Raw genomic sequence first — 26,959 nt, forward strand, 5'->3', positions numbered from 1 at the left:
ACAGACCACCCTCTGTCTCAAAAGCTTTCCCATCATGCCTTTTATCTAAATCTCTCTTCATTCCCCTGAAAAATGTGGCCCTCCCCCCCCACCCCAGCCTCAATAACCCCGCCCCAGGGAAAGGACAGCTCCCATTAACATTGACCTTTACCCCTCAGGATTTTATAAACCCCCCTATCAGCTCGCCACTCCAACGCCTACGCTCCGGTCAAAAACGTCCCGGTCTACCCAGCTCTGCTTTATCACTCAAACCTGGCAACGTCGAGTCACGGAGATGCCCAGCACGGGAACAGACCCTTCGGCCCAACCCGTCCATGCTGACCCAGACATCCCAACCCAATCTAGTCCCACCTGCCAGCACCCGGCCCCTATCCCCCCAAATCCTTCCTATCCATATACCCATCCAGATGCCTCTTAAATGCTGTAATTGTACCAGCCCCCACCACATCCTCTGGCAGCTCATTCCATACACGTACCACCCTCTGGGGGAAAACGTTGCCCCTTCGGTCCCTTTTATATCTTTCCCCTCTCACCCTAAACCCATGCCCCTCTAGTTCTGGACTCCCCCCAACCCTGGGGGAAAAGAGCTTGAGTATTTACCCTATCCATGGGCCCGTCATGATTGTATAAACTGTCTTCAAGGCAGAGATTGATAAATTCTGGATCTCGCAAGAAATTAGGGGCAACGGGGAGAGGACGGGTGAGTGGAGTTGAAATGATTAAATGGCAGAGAGGACTCAATGGGTTGGATGGCCTTACTTTTACTCCGATGTCTCTTAAACCTCGAGAAGGTCACCCTTCAGCCTCTTGATGCTCCAGGGATAGCAGCTTCCCTGGGAAATCTTTCTGGAACCCTTTCTCCTTTAATAATAACAGAGCAGCCAACAAGGGACATACCCTTGTGGAGAAACGTCGTCCGACCGCCTGTGGGTCAAGAGGACACTGGGATGAGCACAGGAAGGCCAGGACAGACTCAATGGGCCGATGGGTCTCCGCGATGTTTTATGACGCTGTAAGCAGGCTGCAAATTGATTCGGAAAAGGGCTGGGCTCTTGGTTACAGGGAAGGGTGGCCCTGTGTTTTGGGGTGACTAGGTACTCTCTGGTTCTAGGTTCTCAGCTCCAGGGGCCACAGAGTCAAGGTCCCTCACCCTACTCCAGCGTCACGCTCCCAGGAAGGGCAGGAGCGCAGCGCGGAATCAGCCAGGAGCCGGGAAAACAGTGGCGAGAGGAGCCCGGGTCTCTGAAGGAGAGCAACACACGTCTCCCCCCACTCGCCAGTTTCAGCACAGCACGTCCCTGCACCCAGCGGGGAGAGAGAGAGAGAGAAGGGGAGTTACAGAGGGAACGAGGGGGAGGGGAGGTACAGAGGGAGAGAGGGGGAGGGGAGTTACAGAGGGAGAGAGGGGAGGGGTGTTACAGAGGGAACGAAGGGGAGGGGAGATACAGAGGGAGAGAGGGGGAGGGAAGTTACAGAGGGAGAGAGGGGAGGGGTGTTACAGAGGGAACGAAGGGGAGGGGAGGTACAGAGGGAGAGAGGGAGAGGGGAGTTACAGAGGGAGAGAGGGGGAGAGGAGTTACAGAGGGAGAGAGACGGGGGGAGGGGAGTTACAGAGGGAGAGAGAGAGAGAAGGGGAGTTACAGAGAGAGAGAGTGGGAGGGGAGTGACAGAGGGAGGGGGAGGGGAGTGACAGAGGGAGGGGGAGGTGAGTTACAGAGGGAGGGGGAGGGGAAGTACATAGGGAGAAGGGGGAGGGGAGTTACAGAGGTAGAGCGAGAGAGGGGGAGTTACAGAGGGAGAGAGGGGGAGGGGAGATACAGGGGGAGAGAGAGAGGGGAGTTATAGAGGGAGAGAGGGGACGGGAGTTACAGAGGGAGAGAGGGGAGGGGAGGTACAGAGGGAACGAGGGGGAGGGAGTTACAGAGGGAGAGAGACAGAGGGAGGGGAGTTACAGAGGGGGAGAGAGAGAGGGAGGGGAGTTACAGAGGGAGAGAGGGGGAGGGGAGTTACAGAGGGAGAGAGGGGGAGGGAGGTGAGTTACAGAGGGAGAGGGGGAGGGGAGTTACCGAGGGAACGAGGGGGAGGGAGTTACAGAGGGAGAGAGAGAGGGAGGGGAGTTACAGAGGGAGAGAGGGGGAGGGGGAGTTACAGAGGGAGAGAGGGGGAGGGCGGTGAGTTACAGAGGGAGAGAGGGGTAGGGGAGTTACAGAGGGAACGAGGGGGAGAGAGTTACAGAGGGAGAGAGAGAGGGAGGGGAGTTACAGAGGGAGAGAGAGAGAGGGAGGGGAGTTACAGAGGGAAAGGGGGAGGGGAGTTACAGTGGGAGAGAAGGAGGAGGGAGTTACAGAGGGAGAGAGAGGGAGGGGAGTTGCAGAGGGAGAGAGGGGAGGGGAGTGACAGAGGACGAGGGGAAGGGGAGTTACAGAGGGAGAGAGAGAGAGGGAGGGGAGTTACAGAGGGAGAGGGGAGAGGGGAGTTACAGAGGGAGGGGGAGGGGAGTTACAGAGGGAGGGGGAGGGGAGTTACAGAGGGAGGGGGAGGGGAGTTACAGAGGGAGAGGGGAAGGGGAGTTACAGAGAGACAGAGGGAGGGGAGTGACAGAGGGAGGCAGGGAGAGGGGAGGCAGGGAGAGGGGAGGGAGGGAGAGGGGAGGGAGGGAGAGGGGAGGGACAGAGGGAGAGAGCGAGGAGGGAGTTACAGAGGGAGGGGGGAGTGATACTCTGAACATCCCCTCGAACATCGGGCCGAAGAGAAGTGACGAGTCGAACCACGACCCCCTCCCTGCGCTGGGGTGGTCCCCCAGTGAGGCGAGTGTCCATTCTGCCTTTGACTATCCCCCTAGCAGCTGGGCCCTGCAGCCCCCTGGGACCGCGCCGTTCCCATGGTGTGCTGTTGCTGTGCCCGGCGGCTGTGTGCGAGGTGGGCGCTGGCCGGGCTGGCTGCGGCGGTGCTGCTGTGCCGCTGGCTCCTGGCCTGGAGGGGAGGGGAGGCCCCCCTGGTCCTCACCACGGCCGGGCCGAGCGCCGGGCCCACCCTGGCGCCCCTCCTGCTGGTCGAGCAGAACTCCAGCTGCGGCCGGATCATCGGGGGGGACAGGCTGGAGCTGGAGAGGGTCCTCCTCGAGGCCAAGACGGTCTCGCTGCGGCGTCGCGGGGTGACCGAGGGCGATTACCTGGAGATGGCGCGGGACTGCGGCAGCTTCGTGCGAGCCCGCAGGTACATCACGGTGCCCCTGAGCCCAGAGGAGGAGCGCTACCCCGTGGCCTACTCCATGGTCATCCACGACGGCATCGAGATGTTCGAGCGGCTGCTCCGGAGCATCTACGCCCCGCAGAACCTCTACTGCGTCCACGTGGACCGCAAGTCGCCAGGAGAGTACCACGCGGCCGTTCGGGCCATCGCCGCCTGCTTCCCCAACGTCTTTGTGGCGGCCAGGTTGGAGTCGGTGACCTACGCTACCTGGGCCAGAGTCCAGGCGGACCTCAACTGCATGGGGGAGCTCCTGAGGAACCCCGTCCCCTGGAGGTACTTCTTCAACGTCTGCGGCCACGACTTCCCCCTCAAGACCAACCGTGAGATCGTCCACAGCCTCAAAGCTCTCAAAGGCTCCAACATGATCGAGTCCGACTTACCACCGGGATACAAAAAGGTAAACACCTTCCCCGCACAGCGTTTCCCCTCCTTCATATCGCTCTCTCTCTCCCTCTCTATCTCTATCTTTCTCTCTCTGTCTCTCTCCCTCTCTGTCACTGTCCCTCTCTGTATTTCTCTCTCTCTCTCTATCTCTGATTCTCTCTCTCTCTCCCTTTCTCTATCTTTCTCTCCCCCACTCTCTCACTCTCTCTCTCTATCTCTGTCTGTCTCTGTCCCTCTCTCTATTTCTCTTTCGCTCTCACTATCTCCCTCTCTCTCTGTCTCTCTCCCCCTCTCTCTGTCTCTACCTCTCTCTCTATTTCACTCTCACTGTCTCTGACTCTCTCTTTCTTTTTCTCTCTCTCTCTCCCCTTCTATCTTTTTCCCTCTCCCCACCCCCCTTCTTTCTATCTCTCTCTCTTTCTCTCTTTCCCACTCTGCCTCTATCTCTTTCTACCCACCATCTTTCCCTAACTCTCTAGCTCTCTCTCCCTCGGTCTTTCTCTTTCTTACCCTCTCCCTCTGTCTCTATCTATTTCTGGCTCTCTCTCGCTCTCTCTCTCTCTCACATCCAGACCCCCTCTCCTTTGTTTACACTGGGAGGGAGGATTATTACATGTCTTCGAAGGGATAGCAGCACATAAAGGCTGTACGAAGGGACATAATAGAGTGCACAAAGGGGTATGGATTAATTATGAGAGTAGTTTAGAATTCCGACAGTGTGGGAACAGGCCCTTCATCCCAACAAGTCTGCACTGACCGTCCAAGGAATAACCAAATCATAGCCATTTCCCGCCATACAGTGCAAGTAACACTGTGGGGTAATTTAGCATGGCCAATCCACCCTAACCTACACATCCCTGAACACTATGGGGTAATTTAGCATGGCCAATCCACCCCAACCTACACATCCCTGAACACTATGGGGTAATTTAGCACGGCCAATCCACCCTAACCTACACATCCCTGAACACTATGGGGTAATTTAGCATGGCCAATCCACCCTAACCGACACATCCCTGAACACTATGGGGTAATTTAGCATGGCCAATCCACCCTAACCTACACATCCCTGAACACTATGGGTAATTTAGCATGGCCAATCCACCCTAATCTACACATCCCTGAACACTATGGGGTAATTTAGCATGGCCAATCCACCCTAACCTGCACATCCCTGAACACTATGGGTAATGTAGCATGGCCAATCCACACTAACCAACACATCCCTGAATACTATGTGTAATTTAGCATGGCCAATCCACCCTAACCTACACATCCCTGAACACTATGGGGTAATTTAGCATGGCCAATCCACCTTAACCTGCACATCCCTGAGCACTATGGGTAATTTAGCATGGCCAATCCACCCTAACCTACACATCCCTGAACACTATGGGTAATTTAGCATGGCCAATCCACCATAACATGCACATCCCTGAACACTATGGGAAATTTAGCATGGCCAATCCACCCTAACCTACACATCCCTGAACACTATGGGGTAATTTAGCATGGCCAATCCACCCTAACCTACACATCCCTGAACACTATGGGACAATTTCGCATGGCCAATCCACCCTAACCTACACATCCCTGAACACTATGGGGTAATTTAGCATGGCCAATCCACCCTAACCTGCACATCCCTGAACACTATGGGTAATTTAGCATGGCCAATCCACCCTAACCTACACATCCCTGAACACTATGGGACACTAAGTGGACGAGGGTAAAGCAGTAGATGTTGTGTATATGGATTTTAGTAAGGCGTTCGATAAGGTTCCCCATGGTAGGCTAATGCTAAAACTACGGAGGTATGGCATTGAGGATACATTAGAGGTTTGGATTAGGAATTGGCTGGCTGGAAGGAGCCAGAGGGTAGTAGTTGATGGACTATGTTCATCTTGGAGTGCAGTTACTAGCGGTGTACCACAAGGATCTGTTTTGGGACCATTGCTTTTTGATATCTTTATAAATGATCTAGAGGAAGGGCTTGAAAGCTGGGTAAGCAAGTTTGCGGATGACACAAAAGTCGGTGGAGTTGTGGATAGTGAGGAAGGAAGTGGTAGGTTACAGCGGGATATAGATAAGTTGCAGAGCTGGGTAGAAATGTGGCAAATGGAATTCAATGTAGCTAAGTGTGAAGTCATTCACTTTGGTAGGAGTAACAAGAAGATGGATTACTGGGCTAATGGTAGGCTACTTGGTAGTGTGGATGAGCAGAGGGATCTTGGTGTCCATGTACACAGATCTCTGAAAGTTGCCACCCAGGTAAATAGTGCTGTGAGGAAGGCATATGGTGTAATGGGCTTTATTGGTAGAGGAATTGAGTTCCGGAGTCCTGAGGTCATGTTGCAACTGTATAAGACTCTGGTGCGGCCTCATCTGGAGTATTGTGTGCAGTTTTGGTCGCCATACTATAGGAAGGATGTGGAGGCATTGGAATGAGTGCAGAGGAGGTTTACCAGGATGTTGCCTGGAATGGTAGGAAAATCTTATGAGGAAAGGCTGAGGCACTTGGGGCTGTTCTCATTGGAGAAGAGAAGGTTTAGGGGAGATTTGATAGAGGTGTATAAGATGATTAGGGGTTTAGATAGGGTCGATACTGAGAACCTTTTACCGCTAATGGAGTCAGGTGTTACTAGGGGACACAGCTTTAAATTAAGGGGTGGTAGGTATAGGACAGATGTTAGGGGTAGATTCTTTACACAGCGGGTTGTGAGTTCATGGAATGCCCTGCCAGTAGCAGTGGTGAACTCTCCTTCTTTATGGTCATTTAAGCGGGCATTGGATAGGCATTTGGAAGTTATTGGGCCTAGTGTAGGTTAGGTAGGATTCGGTCGGCACAACATCGAGGGCCGAAGGGCCTGTACTGCGCTGTATCTTTCTATGTTCTATGTTCTATGTTCTATCCCTGAGCACTATGGGTAATTTAGCATGGCCAATCCACCCTAACCTACACATCCCTGAGCACTATGGGTAATTTAGCATGGCCAATCCACCCTAACCTACACATCCCTGAACACTATGGGGTAATTTAGCATGGCCAATCCACCCTAACCTATACATCCATGGACGGTATGGGGTAATTTAGCACGGCCAATCCACCCTAACCGACACATCCCTGATCACTAGGATGGTTTGGCCACGCTCAATTACCCATAACCTGCACATCCCTGAACACTATTGGATAATTTAGCATGGCCAACCCACCCTCAACTACACATCCCTGAACACGAAAGGGTAATTTAGCATGGCCAATCCACCCTAACCTGCACATCCCTGAACACTATGGGTAATTTAGCATGGCCAATCCACCCTAACCTGCACATCCCTGAACACTATGGGTAATTTAGCACGGCCAATCCACCCTAACCTACACATCCCTGAACACTATGGGGTAATTTAGCATGGCCAATCCACCCTAACCTACACATCCCTGAACACTATGGGACAATTTCGCATGGTCAATCCACCCTATCCTACACATCCCTGAACACTATGGGGTAATTTAGCATGGCCAATCCACACTAACCTGCACATCCCTGAACACTATGGGTAATTTAGCATGGCCAATCCACCCTAACCTACACATCCCTGAGCACTATGGGTAATTTAGCATGGCCAATCCACCCTAACCTACACATCCCTGAACACTATGGGGTAATTTAGCATGGCCAATCCACCCTAACCTGCACATCCCTGAACACTATGGGGTACTTTAGCACGGCCAATCCACCCTAACCGACACATCCCTGATCACTAGGATGGTTTGGCCACGCTCAATTACCCATAACCTGCACATCCCTGAACACTATTGGATAATTTAGCATGGCCAACCCACCCTCAACTACACATCCCTGAACACGAAAGGGTAATTTAGCATGGCCAATGCATCCTAACCTGCACATCCCTGAACACTACGGAGTAATTCAGCATGACCAATGCACCCTAACCTACACATCCCTGAGCACTATGGGGTAATTTAGCATGGCCAATCCACCCTAACCTACACATCCCTGAACACTATGGGTAATCGAGCGTGGCCAAACCACCCTAACCTGCACATACCTGAACACTATGGAATAATTTAGCATGGCCAATCACACCTAAGCTGTACATCCCAGAACACTAGGGGGTAATTTAGCACGGCCAATCCAACTTAACCTACACATCCCTGAACACTATGGGGTAATTTAGCATGGCCAATGCATCCTAAACGACACATCCCTGAACACTATGGGGTAATTTAGCACGGCCAATCCACCCTAACCTACACATCCCTGAACACTATGGCGCAATTTAGCATGGCCAATCCACCCTAACCTGCACATCCCTGAACACTATGGAGTAATTTAGCATGGCCAATCCTACCTATCCTCCACATCCCTGAACACTATGGGTAATTTAGCATGGCCAATCCACCCTAACCTACACATCCCTGAACACTATGGGGTAATTTAGCATGGCCAATCCACCCGAACCGACACATCCCTGAACACTATGGGGTAATTTAGCATGGCCAATCCACCCTAACCTGCACATCCCTGAGCACTATGGGGTAATTTAGCATGACCAATCCACCCTAACCAACACATCCCTGAACACTATGGGTAATTTAGCATGGCCAATCCACCCTAACCTACACATCCCAGAACATTATGGAGTAATTTAGCATGGCCAATCCACCTAACCTGCACATCCCTGAACACTATGGGGTCATTTAGCATGGCCAATCCACACTAACCAACACATCCCTGAATACTATGTGTAATTTAGCATGGCCAATCCACCCTAACCTACACATCCCTGAACACTATGGGGTAATTTATCATGGCCAATGCATCCTAAACTACACATCACTGAACACTATGGGGTAATTTAGCACGGCCAATCCACCCTAACCTACACATCCCTGAACACTATGGCGTAATTTAGCATGGCCAATCCACCCTAACCTGCACATCCCAGAACACTATGGGGTAATTTAGCATGACCAATCCACCCTAACCTACACATCCCTGAATACTATGTGTAATTTAGCATGGCCAATCCACCCTAACCTACACATCCCTGAACACTATGGGACAATTTAGCATGGCCAATCCACCCTCAACTACTCATCCCTGAACACGAAAGGGTAATTTAGCATGGCCAATGCATTCTAACCTGCGCATCCCTGAACACTACGGAGTAATTTAGCATGACCAATCCACCCTAACCTACACATCCCTGAACACTATGGGGTAATTTATCATGGCCAATCCACCCTAAACAACACATCCCTGAACACTATGGGTAATTTAGCATGGCCAAACCACCCTAACCTGCACATACCTGAACACTATGGAATAATTTAACATGGCCAATCTCACCTAACCTGTACATCCCTGAACACTATGGGACAATTTCGCATGGCCAATCCACCCTATCCTACACATCCCTGAACACTATGGGGTAATTTAGCATGGCCAATCCACACTAACCTGCACATCCCTGAACACTATGGGTAATTTAGCATGGCCAATCCACCCTAATTTACACATCCCAGAACACTATGGGGTAATTTGGCACGGCCAATCCACCTTAACCTACACATCCCTAAACACTATGGGGTAATTTAGCATGGCCAATGCATCCTAAACTACACATCCCTGAACACTATGGGGTAATTTAGCACGGCCAATCCACCCTAACCTACACATCCCTGAACACTATGGCGTAATTTAGCATGGCCAATCCACCCTAACCTGCACATCCCTGAATACTATGGAGTAATTTAGCATGGCCAATCCTACCTATCCTCCACATCCCTGAACACTATGGGTAATTTATCATGGCCAATCCACCCTAACCTACACATCCCTGAACACTGTGGGGTAATTTAGCATGGCCAATCCACACTAACCTGCACATCCCTGAACACTATGGGTAATTTAGCATGGCCAATCCACCCTAACCTACACATCCCTGAGCACTATGGGGTAATTTAACATGACCAATCCACCCTAACCAACACATCCCTGAACACTATGGGTAATTTAGCATGGCCAATCCACCCTAACCTACACATCCCAGAACATTATGGAGTAATTTAGCATGGCCAATCCCACCTAACCTGTACATCCCTGAACACCATGGGGTAATTTAGCATGACCAATCCACCCTAACCGACACCTCCCTGAATACTCTGGGTAATTTAGCATGGCCAATCCACCCTAACCTACACATCCCTGAACAATATTGGGTAATTTAGCGTTGCCTATCCACCCTAACCTACACATCCCTGAACACTATGGGTAATTGAGCATGGCCAATCCACCCTGACCAATGCACATCTTTGGACTGTGGGAGGAAACCGTATCACCCGAAGAAAACCCACACAGACTCGGGGAGAATGTGCAAACTCCACACAGACATTCGGCCCCGAGGCTGGAATCGAACCCGTGTCCCTGGCTCCGTGAGGCAGCAGTGATAAACGCTGAGACACCCCCCACTTCAATTATAACGAATTATATGTAGGTTAAAACTGTACAGTAGAACGTAATAGAGGGATATGGACTGATTATGAGAGGACATTGGTTAGGCCTGTGTTGGAATATTGCGTGCAGTTCTGGTCTCCTTCCTATCGGAAAGGTGTTGTGAAACTTGAGAGGGTTCAGAAAAGATTTACAAGGATGTTGCCAGGGTTGGAGGATTTGAGCTACAGGGAGAGGCTGAACAGGCTGGGGCTGTTTTCCCTGGAGCTTCGGAGGCTGAGGGGTGACCTTACAGAGGTTTATAAAATCATGAGGGGTATGGATAGGGTAAATAGACAAGGTCTTTTCCCTGGGGTGGGGGAGTCCAGAACTAGAGGGGCATAGGTTTAGGGTGAGAGGGGAAAGATATAATAGACCTAAGGGGCAACGTTTTCCCCCAGAGGGTGGTACGTGTATGGAATGAGCTGCCAGAGCATGTGGTGGAGGCTGGTACAATGACAGCATTTAAGAGGCATCTGGATGGGTATATGAATAGGAAGGGTTTGGGGGGAAATGGGCCGGGTGATGGCAGGTGGAACTAGATTGGGTTGGGATATCTGGTCAGCATGGACGGGTTGAACCAAAGGGTCTGTTCCCGTGCTGTACATTTCTATGACTCTATCAGGGAACGTACATTGGTTGAGAGTGTATAAATGAGTCTAATAGAGTGCACAAAGGGATAGGAATTGATTACGAGAATATAAAGGAATGTAGATAGGTCGAGAGCTGCATTATTTCTTGTGTCACTGACGACGTTCTGTAAATAAGAGCTCGGGTCTTAGAGTCATTCACCATGGAAACAGACCCTTCAGCCCAACGCATCCGTGCTGACCAGCTCTCATGAAGGGAGCCAGCCCAGTTTGTGTTCAGCCTGAATCCCTTGAAGGGTTTCCTCTTCTTTTCAGTTTTTGTTGTTGCGCCAACCCCCTACCCACCACATCCTCTGCCAGTTCAGCCAATACTTGTACCACCCTCAGGTTCCCCCCTTTTCACAGGATCAGACAGGGCTCTCGAGGATTACAGGAAGGGACTGACGAGTGGACTTAGAAGGGGGCGTGAGAAAGCTTCAGCGGGTAGGATTACAGAGACGTTCCACACTGATGTGAGGAACAAGCGGGTGGCCAGAGAGAGGATAGGACCGGTCAGGGATAGTGGAGGAAACTTGTGCCTGGAGTCAGGGGAGGTAGGGGAGCATGTTCAATGCTTCAATATTCACTCCTGAGAGGGACTTTGATGTTTCAGAGGACAGTGAGGAACAGATGTGCTCAAACTACTTGATGTTAGGAAGGAGAATGTGCTGAAAAGTTCGAAAAACATAAGGATAGATAAATCCCCTGGGCCAGACGGGATATATCCAAGGTTACTACGGGAAGCAAGGCGTCGGTGCATCTTTGGCGATCATCTTTGCATCCTCCCTGTGCACTGGAGTAGTACAAGATGATTGGAGGGTGGCAAATGCCATTCCCCCATTCAGTCAGGATAACCCTAGGAATTACAGACCCGTCAGTCTTACGTCTGTGGCGGGCAAATTACTTGATAATTATTTGGAAAACCATCGTTTGATGAGAGATAGTCAGCGTGGCTTTGTGAGGAGTAGGCCCTGCCTCACAAACCTTTGAAGATGTGACAAAACACATTGATGAGGGTCGAGCAGTGGATGTGGTGTAAGTGGATTTTAGCCAGGCGTTTGATAAGGTTCCTCACATTCGTCTCATTCAGAAAGTAAGGAGGCATGGGATACAGGGAAACTTGTCTGTCTGGGTACAGAATTGGCTGGCCCATAGAAGACAGAGGGTGGTGGTAGATGGAAAGTATTCAGCCTGGAGCTTGGTTGACCAGTGGGGTCGCACAGGGATCGGTTCTGGGACCTCTGCCCTTTGTGATCTTTGTAAACGACTTGGATGAGGAAGTGGAAGGGTGGGTGCGTAAGTTTGCTGACGACACGAAGGCTGGTGGAGTTGTGGATAGTGTGGAGGGCTGCTGTAGGTTGCAATGGGACATTGGCAGGGTGCAGAGCTGGGCTTAGCAGTGACAGACGGAGTTCAACCCGGAAAAGGGTGAAGTGATTCACTTTGGAAGGTCAGATTTAAATGCAGATTACAGGGTTCAAGGCAGGATTCTTGAACGGGTGGAGGCACAGAGGGATCTTGGGGTCCATGGTCATAGATCCCTCAAATTCACCACCCAGGTTGATAGGGTTGTTAAGAAGGTATGGTGTGTTGGTTTTCATTAGCAGGGGGGTTTGAGTTTAAGAGCCGTGAGGTTATGTTGCAGTCTTGTAGTACCCTGGTTAGACCACACTTTGGAAATTGTGTCGAGTTCTGGTCACCTCATTATAGGAAGGATGTGGAAGCTTAAGAGAGGGTGTAGAGGAGACTTACCAGGATGCTGCCAGGACTGGGGGCAGGTCTTATGTGGGAGCTAGAGTTTTGGGGCGAAAAAAGATAGGTGATGAGATAGAGGTGTACAAGATGATGACAGGCACAGATAGAGTGGATAGCCAGAGAGTTTTTCCCAGGGTGGAAATGTCTATCACAAGGGGGCATAACTTTCAGGTGATTGGGTGAAGGTTGAGGGGAGATGTCAGAGGTCAGTTCTCCACACGGAGAGTGGAGGGGTGGGGGCGGGGGAGGTGGTGTGGAGAGCCCAGCAATGGTAGTACAGTCAGAGACATTAGGGACATATAAGCGGCCCTTGGGTAGGCACATGGATGATAGTAAAACAAAGGGTTTGTAGGTTAGTCTGATCTTAGAGTAGGATCAAAGGCTAGCACAATGTCAAGGGCTGAAGGGCCTGTACTGTGCTGTACCGTTCTGTGTTCTAAGTTCTAATTCTTCAACATCCCCTCCCACAACCCGAAACCTATGCCCCTCTAGTTCTGGACTCCCCTACCCCAGGGAAAAGACTTTGTCTATTTACCCTATCCATGCCCCTCATGATTTTATAAACCTCTATAAGGTCACCCCTCAGCCTCTGACGCTCCAGGGAAAACAGCCCCAGCCTGTTCAGCCTCTCCCTGTAGCTCAGACCCTCCAACCCTGGCAACATCCTTGTAAATCTTTTCTGAACCCTTTCAAGTTTCACAACATCTTTCCGATAGGAAAGAGACCAGAATTGCACCCAATATTCCAACAGTGGCCTAACCAATGTCCTGTACAGCCGCAACATGACCTCCCAACTCCTGTACTCAATACTCTGACCAATAAAGGAAAGCATACCAAATGCCTCTTAAATGCTGTAATTGTACCAGCCTCCACCACATCCTCTGGCAGCTCATTCCATACACGTACCACCCTCTGGGTGAAACAGTTGCCCCTTAGGTCTCTTTTATATTTTCCCCTCTCACCCTAAACCATGCCCCTCTAGTTCTGGACTCCCCCACCACAGGGAAAAGACTTTGTCTATTCATCCTATCCATGCCCGTCAGGGTTTTATAACCCTCTATAAGGTCACCCCTCAGCCTCCGACGCTCCAGGGAAAACAGCCCCAGCCTGTTCAGCCTCTCCCTTTAGCTCAGATCCTCCAAACCTGGCAACATCCTTATAAATCTTTTCTGAACCCTTTCAAGTTTCACAACGTCTTTCCGATAAGAACAGAAGGGAGGAGGATCAGCTCATTTTCCACCTTGGCAACTCACAGTCTTACAGCCTCAACGTGGAATTCACCAGCTTCCAAATCTCCTGACGCCCAACTCTCCCCACATCCCCCATCTCATCCCAGGACCAGCCCTCCATCTCCACCACCCCACATTTGACCTGTCCTTCCAGTCCATCCCCGGAGGCTGCCTGACCTGCTGTGCTTTTCCAGCACCACATCTGATCAACTCTAACTCTCCAGCATCTGCAATCCTCACTATTTCCAAGACCAGAAATCCACACAGTATTACAACAGTGGCCTAACCGACTCCCTGTACAGCCGCAACATGACCTCCCAACTCCTGTACTCAATACTCCCACCCTACTCTTCAGAGGGTCGGTGTGGACTGGTTGGGCTGAAGGGCCTGTTTCCACACTGTAGGAAATCTAACCTAATCAAATCTAATCTAAAGGATAGCATACCAAATGCCTTCTTCACGATCTTATCTACCTACTTTCAAGGAGCTATGAACCTGCACTCCAAGGTCTCTTTGTTCAGCAACACTCCCTAGGACCTTACCATTAAGTGTATAGGTCCTGCTAAGATTTGCTTTCCCAAAATGCAGCACCTCGCATTTATCTGAATTAAACTCCATCTGCCACTTCTCAGCCCATTGGCCCATCTGGTCCAGATCCTGTTGTAATCTGAGGTAACCCTCTTCGCTGTCCACACCACCTCCCATTTTGGGGTCATCTGCAAACTTACTAACTGTACCTCTTATGCTCGCACCCAAATCATTTATGTAAATGACGAAAAGTAGAGGGCCCAGCACCGATCCTTGTGGCACTCCACTGGTCACAGGCCTCCAGTCTGAAAAACAACCCTCCACCACCACCCTCTGTCTTCTACCTCTGAGCCAGTTCTGTATCCAAATGGCTAGTTCTCCCTGTATTCCATGAGATCTAACCTTGCTAATCAGTCTCCCATGGGGAACCTTGTTGAACGCCTTACCGAAGTCCATATAGATCACATTTACTGCTCTGCCCTCATCAATCCTCTTTGTTACTTCCTCAAAAAATTCAATCAAGTTTGTGAGACATGATTTCCCACGCACAAAGCCATGTTGACTATCCCGAATCAGTCCTTGCCTTTCCAAATGCATGTACATCCTGTCCCTCGGGATTCCTTCAACAACTTGCCCACCACCGAGGTCAGGCTCACTGGTCTATAGTTCCCTGGCTTGTCCTTACCACCTTTCTTAAACAGTGGCACCACATTAACCAACCTCCAGTCTTCCAGCACCTCACCTGGGTGTGGGGGTGGGGGCGGAGGCAGAGGACTGGCACCAAGCGTTAGGAGCAGGTGCAGACCAGAAGGGCTGAATGGTCTCATTCTCCACTATAAGGTGTTTGTAACCGAGAGAAGGGGGTGTTCTTGCTGCTGCGGTGGGGTGTGGGGTGTGGGGTGTGGGAGGGTGCAGTTAAGGGAGGAGAAGTCGAGGAAAAAGACACGCGGGCAAAGTCGCAATGTTTAGAAGCTATGGTTTCTATTTTCTCATCTCTCTCTTTCTTTCTCCTTCTCTGTTTCTTTCTCTCTCACTTTCTCTTTTTCTCTCTGTCCTTTTCTCTCTTTCTCTCTCTCTCTCCCTCTCTGTCTCTTTCTCTCTTTCTCTCTCTCTCTCTCTCTCTCTCTCCCCCCGACTCTCCCTACCCCTCCCTCTCCCTCCCTCTCTCTCTCTCCCTCCCCCTCCCTCTCCATCCCGCTCTCTCTCTATATATATCTCTATCTCTCTCTTTTTCTCTCTCTCTCTCCCTCTCTCCCTCCCCCCTCCCCCTCCCTCTCCCCCTCCCCCCCTCTCTCTCTATCTCTCTCTCTCTCTCTCCCTCCCAGAAACGGTGGCAGTTTCACTATGATATCTCTCTCTCTCCCCCCCCTCTCTCTCCCTCCCTCTCTCCCCCTCCCTCCCTCCTCCTCCCTCTCCCTCTCCCTGTCTCTCTACCTCTACCCCTCTCTCCCACCCCCTTCCTCCCCCTCCCAGAAACGGTGGCGATTTCACTATGATATCTCCATCTCTCTCCCCCTCTCTCTCCGCCTCTCTCCCTCCCTCTCCCCCTCACTCCCTCTCCCCATCTCTCCCTCCCTCTCCCCCTCACTCCCTCCCTCCTCCCCTCTCCCCCTCTCTCTCTCTCCCCCTCCCTCTCCCAGAAATGCTGGCAATTTCACTATGATATCTCTCTCTCTCCCCCCTCTCTCCCTCCCTCTCTCCCCCTCCCTCCCTCCTCCTCCCTCTCCCACTCCCTGTCTCTCTACCTCTACCCCTCTCTCCCTCCCTCTTCCTCCCCCTCCCAGAAACAGTGGCGATTTCACTATGATATCCCCATCTCTCTCCCCCTCTCTCTCTCCCCTCTCTCCCTCCCTCTCCCCCTCACTCCCTCCCTCCTCCCCTCTCCCCCTCTCTCCCTCCCTCTCCCCCTCACTCCCTCCCTCCCTCCTCCCCTCTCCCCCTCTCTCCCTCCCTCTCCCCCTCACTCCCTCCCTCTCTCCTCCCCTCTCCCCCTCTCTCTCTCCCCCTCCCTCCCTCTCCCAGAAACGCTGGCAGTTTCACTATGATATCTCTCTCTCTCCCCCTCTCCTTCCCTCCCTCCCTCTCTCTCCCCCTCCCAGAAACGCTGGCGGTTTCACTATGATATCTCTCTCTCTCCCCCTCTCCCTCCCTCCCTCCCTCTCCCAGAAACTCTGGCGGTTTCACTATGATATCTCTCTCTCTCTCCCCCTCTCCCTCCCTCCCTCCCTCTCTCTCCCCCTCCCAGAAACTCTGGTGGTTTCACTATGATATCTCTCTCTCTCCCCCTCTCCCTCCCTCCCTCCCTCTCTCTCCCTCTCCCAGAAACGCTGGCGGTTTCACTATGATATCTCTCTCTCTCCCCCTCTCCCTCCCGCCCTCTCTCTCCCCCTCCCAGAAACGCTGGCGGTTTCACTATGATATCTCTCTCTCTCCCCCTCTCCCTCCCTCCCTCCCCCTCTCTCCCTCTCCCAGAAACGCTGGCGGTTTCACTATGATATCCGGGACCAGTTGGTGGTGACAGAGCAGCTGAAGGAGCCGCCCAACATCAGTACCTCGGTCTTCGTGGGCAGCGCCTACATCGCGGTCACCCGAGAGTTTGTCGCCCACGTGTTCGCCAGCGCCGAGGTCCAGGCGTTCCTCAGGTGGTCGGAAGATACCTACAGCCCGGACGAACACGTGTGGGCCACCCTGCTGAGGATGCGTGGTGTGCCCGGCTACCGCCGGTACACCCGGAGATCCTCCCGCACCCTGGGACGGGCAGTGAAGTGGTCCTTCGAGGCTGGCAACGTGGTGAAAGGAGCCCCATACGGTGACTGCACGGGGACCTACCGCCACCTGATCTGTATCTATGGCGTGGGCGACATCAGCTGGCTACTGCGCCAGGAACCATTCTTCGCCAACAAGTTCGACCCCGAGGTCGACAACATGGCCGTGCAGTGCATGGAGGAATATCTCCGCAACAAGACCCTGCGGGAAGCCCAGCGCGGGGGTGGGTGGGGGGGCAGAGTAACCCTGGGGGGGGTGGGGGAGACATAGCAAACACTGTGGGATTGGGCACTGGGCCACTGGGACACTGGGTACTGTGACACTGGGACACTGGGGTACTGGGACACTGGGTACTGGGACACTGGGACACTGGGCACTGGGTTAATGGGACACTGGGATAATGGGATACTGGGTACTGGGACACTGGGTACTGTGACACTGGGACACTGGGCACTGGGTACTGGGACACAGGGATACTGGGACACTGAGACACTGGGACACTGGATACTGGGTACTGGGATAAGGGGTAGTGGGACATTGAGACACTGGGATGCTGGGCACTGGGACAGTGGGCACTGGGATAATGGGACACTGGGTACTGGGATATGGGGTACTGCGACACTGAGACACTGGGATACTGGGCACTGGGATAGTGGGACACTGGGATACTGGACACTGGGATACTGGGCACTGGGATACTGGGTACTGGGATACGGGGTACTGAGACACTGGGACACTGGGCACTGGGATAATGGGATACTGGGCAGTGGGACACTGGGCACTGGGATAATGGGGCACTGGGATACTGGGCACTGGGACACTGAGCACTGGGACCTGGAAGCTGGGATACTGGGCACTGGGACCCGGAATACTGGGCACTGTGGGACTGGGCGCTGTGTAGACCGGGCACAGTGAGAGTTAGGACTGTAAACCCGGGCCCTGAAACTGAACACTGTAGCCATTTCAGCACCGAGATGTTGTTGTCCTGAGGGACTGGCAGCCGGAGAGTTATTGAATTGCTCGGTCAGTCCAGGCAACGGTGCTGTCCAGGATTCCCGAGAGAGCGGTGAGAAAGACCGAGAACACAACGCAAGGATTCCGGGCGTTGCAGTGGGCTGGTTTGGGGTTTGGGGCTTTGGCTCGGTACTTCCCCCCATTCCCAACTTACTGAAGGTTCTGAGGCACCGGGAAGAATGAAGTAAAAGTCTCCAGGAATCGGATGAAGTCGGTTGGTTTGATTGGGAACTTTGAAATTCAAACGAGGCAGACAGCTTTTGTACCAGGAATATAACGCATTATCATTTATCACTGAAACTGTTACCTACTGGCAAAATGCAATTATTACTTTTTTTAAATTTATCTCTTAACTGTGTCTGTCTGTGAGTGAGGTGGGGAGGTGGGGGGTGGTGGTGGTTATGATCAAAGAAGATGGAACTCAGATCAGGGATGTTTATAAGATTTCCTTGTGGTTCATCTGTGTTCTGCTAACGGTTGGTAATAAATTGTTAATTTGTGTTTAAGTTATAAACTTGGTGTCCTTGATCTGTTTTTTTTTGGAAATTCCGGTGAGGAACAATTGAACGGCTGAATCCAGTGATGGGGAGGCTGATTGGGTTTGGCTTGTCTGCCCGGTGTCAGAAGTGGACTCTGTCGGGTAATGCCTGGATCTTCGGAGACTGGAACACAAGGCACTGTTGGAAGTCCAACGACACCAGGTTATAGTCCAACGACACCAGGTTATAGTCCAACAGGTTCATTTGGAATCGGAAACTTTCTCAGCACTCCTCCTTTGTCAGATGAAGTCAAGAAAGGGGGCAGTGCTCCAAAAGCTAGTGCTTCCGACTAAACCCATGTGACTATAACCTGGTGTCATGTGACTTCTGACCTTGTCCACTCCAGTCCAACTCTGGCACCTCCACATCATGACAAACACTGTAATCATGGACGCAGAAACTATGGATACGGTAACTATCGACACGATAACTACGGACACGGTAACTATGGACACAGTAACTATGGACACAGTAACTATGGACACGGTAACAATGGGAACAGTAATTACGGACACGATAACTATGAACACGATAACTATGGACACGGTAACTACGGACATGATAACTATGGACACGGTAACTACGGACATGATCACTATGGACACGATAATTATGGACACAGCAACTATGGACATGATAATTATGGACATGGTAACTATGATCATGGTAACTAAGGACACAGAAACAATGGAGAGGGTAACTATGGACATGAAAGTTATGGACACAGTAGCTATGGACACGGTAACTATGGACACAACAATTCTGAACATGGTAACTATTGACACGGTAATTATTGACACGCTAATTATGGAGACGGTAACTATCGACATGGTAACTATGGAGTAGGTAACTATGGAGATGATAATTATGGACACATCAACTGTCGACAGGATAATTATGGACATGGTAACTATGGACATGATAACGATGGACACAGTAACTATGGACACAGTAACTATGGACACAGTAACTATGGACACGGTAACTATGGAAATGGTAATTATGATCACGGTAACGATGGACATGGTAACTATGGACACGGTAACTAAGGACACAGAAACAATGGACAGGGTAACTATGGACACGATAATTGTGGATGCGGTAACTATGGACACAGTAACTATGGGGCCGGTAGCTTATGGACATGGTAACTATGGACATAACAATTCTGAACACAGTAACTATGGACACGGTAACTATACACATGGTAACTATAAACACGACAATTCTGAACACGGTAACTATGGATACGGTAACTATGGACATGATAATAATGGACACGGTAACTATGGACAGGGTAACTATGGACACAGTAACTATGGACATGATAATAATGGACACGGTAACTATTGACTCAGTAACTATGGAGCCGGAAGTTATGGACATGGTAACTATGGACACGGTAATTATGTACACGGTAACTATTGACACAGTAACTATGGAGCTGGAAGCTATGGACACGGTAACTATGGACACAGTAACTAAGGACACAGTAATTATGCACATGGTAACTATGAACATGACAATTCTGAACACGGTAACTATGGACACGGTAACGATGGATACAGTACCAAAAGACATGGTAACTATGGATATGGTAACTATCAACAAGGTAACTATGGATACGGTAATTATGCTGATGGTAACTATGGACACAGTAACTATGGATACAGTAACTATGGACATGGCAACTATGGACAAAATAATGGACATGGTAATTATGGGTACGGTAAATATGAACATGGTAACTATGGACAGGGTAACTATGGACATGATAATTATGGATACGGTAAGTATGGATACAATAATTAGGGACATGGCAATTATGGACATAGTAACTATGGATTCGGTAAATATGGACATGGTAACTAAGGACAAGGTAACTATGGACACGATAACCATGGACACAGTAACTATTGACACGGTAACTATGGACAGGGTAACTATGGACACAGTAACTATGGACATAGTAACTATGGAGAAGGTAACTATGGACACGGTAACAATGGACATGATAACCATGCACACGATTACTATGGACACGGCAAATATGGACATGGCAAATATGGACACGGTAACTATGAAAACGGTAACTATGGACACGGTAACAATGGCCATGATAACCATGCACACAATTACTATGGACACGGCTAATATGCACACGGCAAATATGCACATGGTAACTTGGTCACGGTAAATATGGACACGATAACCATGGACGCGGTAACTATTGACACAGTAACTATGGACACGATAACCATGCACACGGTAACCATGGACATGGTAACTATGGACACGGTTACAATGGACAGGGTAAATATGGACATGCTAACTATGGACACAGTAACTATGGACACGGTAACTATGGACATGATAAACATGCACACGATTACTATGGACATGGTAACTATGGACACAGTAAATATGGACAAGATAACTATGGACACGGTAACTATGGATATAGTAACTATGGACATGATAACTGTGGACACGGTAACTATGGACACGGTAACTATGGACATGCTAACTATGGACATGGTAACTATGGACACGGTAACTATGGACACGGTAACTATGGACATGCTAACTATGGACATGGTAACTATGGACACGGTAACTATGGACATGCTAACTATGGACATGATAAACATGCTCACGATAACCATGTACATGATAACTATGGACATGGTAAATATTGAGCCGGTAGCTATGGACACAGTAACTATGGACACGGCAAATATGGACACGATAACTATGGACATGCTAACTATGGACATGATAACCATGCACACGCTAACTATGGACATGCTAACTATGGACACAGTAACTATGGACACGGTAACTATGGGCATGCTAACTATAGACACAGTAACCAAGGACATGGTAACTATGGACATGATAACTATGGACACAGTAACTATGGACATGCTAACTATGGACATGATAAACATGCACACAATTACTATGGATACAGTAACTATGGACACGGTAACTATGGACATGGTAACTATGGACACAGTAACTATGGACACAGTAACTACGGACATGCTAACTATGGACATGCTAACTATGGACATGATAACCATGCACACAATTACTATGGATACACTAACTATGGACACGGTTACTATGGATATGATAAACATGCACACGATTACGATGGACACAGTAACAATGGACACGGTAACTATGGACATGCTAACTATAGACACAGTAACCAAGGACATGGTAACTATGGACATGATAACTATGGACACAGTAACTATGGACATGCTAACTATGGACATGATAAACATGCACACAATTACTATGGATACAGTAACTATGGACACGGTAACTATGGACATGGTAACTATGGACACAGTAACTATGGACACAGTAACTACGGACATGCTAACTATGGACATGCTAACTATGGACATGATAACCATGCACACAATTACTATGGATACACTAACTATGGACACGGTTACTATGGATATGATAAACATGCACACGATTACGATGGACACAGTAACAATGGACACGGTAACTATGGACATGATAACCATGCACACGCTAACTATGGACATGCTAACTATGGACACGGTAACTATGGACACAGTAACTATGGACATGCTAACTATGGACACAGTAACTATGGACACGGTAGCTATGGACATGGTAAACATGCACACGATTACTATGGACACGGTAACGATGGACACGGTAACTATGGATATGATGAACATGCACACGATTACTATGGACACGGTAACTATGGACACGGTAACTATGGTCACGATAATTACAGACGCAATAATTATGTACACAGTAATTATGGACTTGGTAATCATGGACATGGTAACTATGGATGCGGTAACTATGGACACGGTAACTATGGACATGGTAACTATGGACACAGTAACTATGGACATGATAACCATGCACACGCTAACTATGGACATGCTAACTATGGAGACAGTAACTATGGACACGGTAACTATGGACATGATAACTATGGAGACAGTAACTATGGACATGGTAACTATGGACACAGTAACTACGGACATGCTAACTACGGACATGCTAACTATGGACATGATAAACATGCACACAATTACTATGGATACACAAACTATGGACACGGTTACTATGGATATGATAAACATGCACACGATTACGATGGACACAGTAACTATGGACACGGTAACTATGGACATGCTTACTATGGACATGATAACCATGCACACGCTAACTATGGACATGCTAACTATGGACACGGTAACTATGGACACGGTAACAATGGACATGCTAACTATGGACACAGTAACTATGGACACGGTAGCTATGGACATGGTAAACATGCACACGATTACTATGGACACGGTAACGATGGACACGGTAACTATGGATATGATGAACATGCACACGATTACGATGGACTCAGTAACTATGGACACAGTAACTATTGACACGGTAAGTATGGACAGGGTAACTATGGACACAGTAACTATGGACATAGTAACTATGGACACGGTAACTATGGACACAGTAACTATGGACATGATAACCATGCACACGATTACTATGGACACGGCAAATATGGACATGGCAAATATCGACACGGTAACTATGGAAACGGTAACTATGGACACGGTAACAATGGACATGATAACCATGCACACAATCACTATGGACACGGCTAACATGCACGCGGCAAATATGGGCATGGTAACTTGGTCACGGTAAATATGGACACGATAACCATGGACGCGGTAACTATTGACACAGTAACTATGGACACGATAACCATGCACACGGTAACCATGGACATGGTAACTATGGACACGGTAACTATGGACAGGGTAAATATGGACATGCTAACTATGGACACAGTAACTAAGGACACGGTAACTATGGACATGATAAACATGCACACGATTACTATGGACATGGTAACTATGGACACAGTAAATATGGACAAGATAACTATGGACACGGTAACTATGGACATAGTAACTATGGACATGATAACTCTGGACACGGTAACTATGGACACGGTAACTATGGACATGCTAACTATGGACATGGTAACTATGGACACGGTAACTATGGACATGCTAACTATGGACATGATAAACATGCTCACGATAACCATGTACATGATAACTATGGACATGGTAAATATTGAGCCGGTAGCTATGGACACAGTAACTATGGACACGGCAAATATGGACACGATAACTATGGGCATGCTAACTATGGACATGATAACCATGCACACGCTAACTATGGACATGCTAACTATGGACACAGTAACTATGGACACGGTAACTATGGACATGCTAACTATAGACACAGTAACCAAGGACATGGTAACTATGGACATGATAACTGTGGACACGGTAACTATGGACACGGTAACTATGGACATGCTAACTATGGACATGGTAACTATGGACACGGTAACTATGGACACGGTAACTATGGACATGCTAACTATGGACATGGTAACTATGGACACGGTAACTATGGACATGCTAACTATGGACATGATAAACATGCTCACGATAACCATGTACATGATAACTATGGACATGGTAAATATTGAGCCGGTAGCTATGGACACAGTAACTATGGACACGGCAAATATGGACACGATAACTATGGACATGCTAACTATGGACATGATAACCATGCACACGCTAACTATGGACATGCTAACTATGGACACAGTAACTATGGACACGGTAACTATGGACATGCTAACTATAGACACAGTAACCAAGGACATGGTAACTATGGACATGATAACTATGGACACAGTAACTATGGACATGCTAACTATGGACATGATAAACATGCACACAATTACTATGGATACAGTAACTATGGACACGGTAACTATGGACATGGTAACTATGGACACAGTAACTATGGACACAGTAACTACGGACATGCTAACTATGGACATGCTAACTATGGACATGATAACCATGCACACAATTACTATGGATACACTAACTATGGACACGGTTACTATGGATATGATAAACATGCACACGATTACGATGGACACAGTAACAATGGACACGGTAACTATGGACATGATAACCATGCACACGCTAACTATGGACATGCTAACTATGGACACGGTAACTATGGACACGGTAACTATGGACATGCTAACTATGGACACAGTAACTATGGACACGGTAGCTATGGACATGGTAAACATGCACACGATTACTATGGACACGGAAACGATGGACACGGTAACTATGGATATGATGAACATGCACACGATTACTATGGACACGGTAACTATGGACACGGTAACTATGGTCACGATAATTACAGACGCAATAATTATGTACACAGTAATTATGGACTTGGTAATCACGGACATGGTAACTATGGATGCGGTAACTATGGACACGGTAACTATGGACATGGTAACTATGGACACAGTAACTATGGACATGATAACCATGCACACGCTAACTATGGACATGCTAACTATGGAGACAGTAACTATGGACACAGTAACTATGGACATGATAACTATGGAGACAGTAACTATAGACATGATAACTATGGACACAGTAACTACGGACATGCTAACTATGGACATGCTAACTATGGACATGATAAACATGCACACAATTACTATGGATACACAAACTATGGACACGGTTACTATGGATATGATAAACATGCACACGATTACGATGGACACAGTAACTATGGACACGGTAACTATGGACATGCTAACTATGGACATGATAACCATGCACACGCTAACTATGGACATGCTAACTATGGACACAGTAACTATGGACACGGTAACTATGGACATGCTAACTATGGACACAGTAACTATGGACACGGTAGCTATGGACATGGTAAACATGCACACGATTACTATGGACACGGTAACGATGGACACGGTAACTATGGATATGATGAACATGCACACGATTACGATGGACTCAGTAACTATGGACACGGTAACTATGGACATGCTAACTATGGACATGATAACCATGCACACGCTAACTATGGACATGCTAACTATGGACACGGTAACTATGGATGCGGTAACTATGGACATGGTAACTATGGACATGCTAACTATTGACATGGTAACTATGGACATGATAAACATGCACACGATAACCATGTACATGATAACTATGGACATGGTAAATATGGAGCCAGTAGCTATGGACACAGTAACTATGGACACGGCAAATATGGACACGATAACTATGGACATGCTAACTATGGACATGATAAACATGCACACAATTACTATGGATACAGTAACTATGGACACAGTAACTATGAACATGGTAACTATGGACACAGTGACTATGGACACGATAACCATGCACACGCTAACATTGGACATGCTAACTATGGAGACAGTAACTATGGACTTGGTAATCATGGACATGGTAACTATGGATGCGGTAACTATGGACACGGTAACTATGGACACGGTAACTATGGACGCGGTAACTATTGACACGGTAATTATGGACAGGGTAACTATGGATGCGGTAAGTATGGACATGGTAACTATGGACACGGTAACTATGGTCACGATAATTAGGGACGCAATAATTATGTACATGGTAATTATGGACATGGTAATCATGGACATGGTAACTATGGACACAGTAACTATGGACTCAGTAAATATGGACACGATAACAATGGACACAGTAACTATGGTCACGATAATTACGGACGCAATAATTATGTACAAGGTAATTATGGACTTGGTAATCATGGACATGGTAACTATGGATGCGATAACTATGGACACGGTAACTATGGGCACGGTAACTATGGTCACGATAATTACGGACGCAATAATTATGTACAAGGTAATTATGGACTTGGTAATCATGGACATGGTAACTATGGATGCGGTAACTATGGACACGGTAACTATGGGCACGGTAACTATGGTCACGATAATTACGGACGCGATAATTATGTACACGGTAATTATGGACTTGTTAATCATGGACCTGGTAACTATGGATGTGGTAAGTATGGACACAGTAACTATGGGCACGGTAACTATGACTACGGTAACTAGGGATACAATAATTATGGACGCAGTAACTATGGACATAGTAACAATGGATTCAGTAACTACGGACACGGTAACTATGGATACAGTAACTAAGGACAAGTTAACTATGGACACGGGTAACTACCGTCATGGTAACTATGGACATGGTAATGATGGACACGATAATTGTGGACGCAGTAATTATGGACATGATTATTATGGACACAATAATTATGGACACGGTAACTATGGATACAGTAAGTATGGATACAGT

The 26,959-nt window shown here is 48.6% G+C and overlaps 1 protein-coding gene across 1 annotated transcript; it reads left to right on the forward strand.

Moving 5' to 3' along the window:
• Positions 1 to 997: 997 nt before the first annotated feature.
• LOC132834552 (beta-1,3-galactosyl-O-glycosyl-glycoprotein beta-1,6-N-acetylglucosaminyltransferase 3-like) lies at positions 998 to 18,258 on the forward strand. Its single transcript, XM_060853494.1, has 4 exons — positions 998 to 1,012; positions 2,843 to 3,649; positions 16,768 to 17,284; positions 18,020 to 18,258. Exons 1-4 carry the CDS (start codon positions 998 to 1,000, stop codon positions 18,256 to 18,258), a joined length of 1,578 nt encoding a protein of 525 aa, XP_060709477.1.
• Positions 18,259 to 26,959: the final 8,701 nt, after the last annotated feature.

This window comes from Hemiscyllium ocellatum, chromosome 40 (genome assembly GCF_020745735.1).
Source record: "Hemiscyllium ocellatum isolate sHemOce1 chromosome 40, sHemOce1.pat.X.cur, whole genome shotgun sequence".
Taxonomy (NCBI): domain Eukaryota; kingdom Metazoa; phylum Chordata; class Chondrichthyes; order Orectolobiformes; family Hemiscylliidae; genus Hemiscyllium; species Hemiscyllium ocellatum.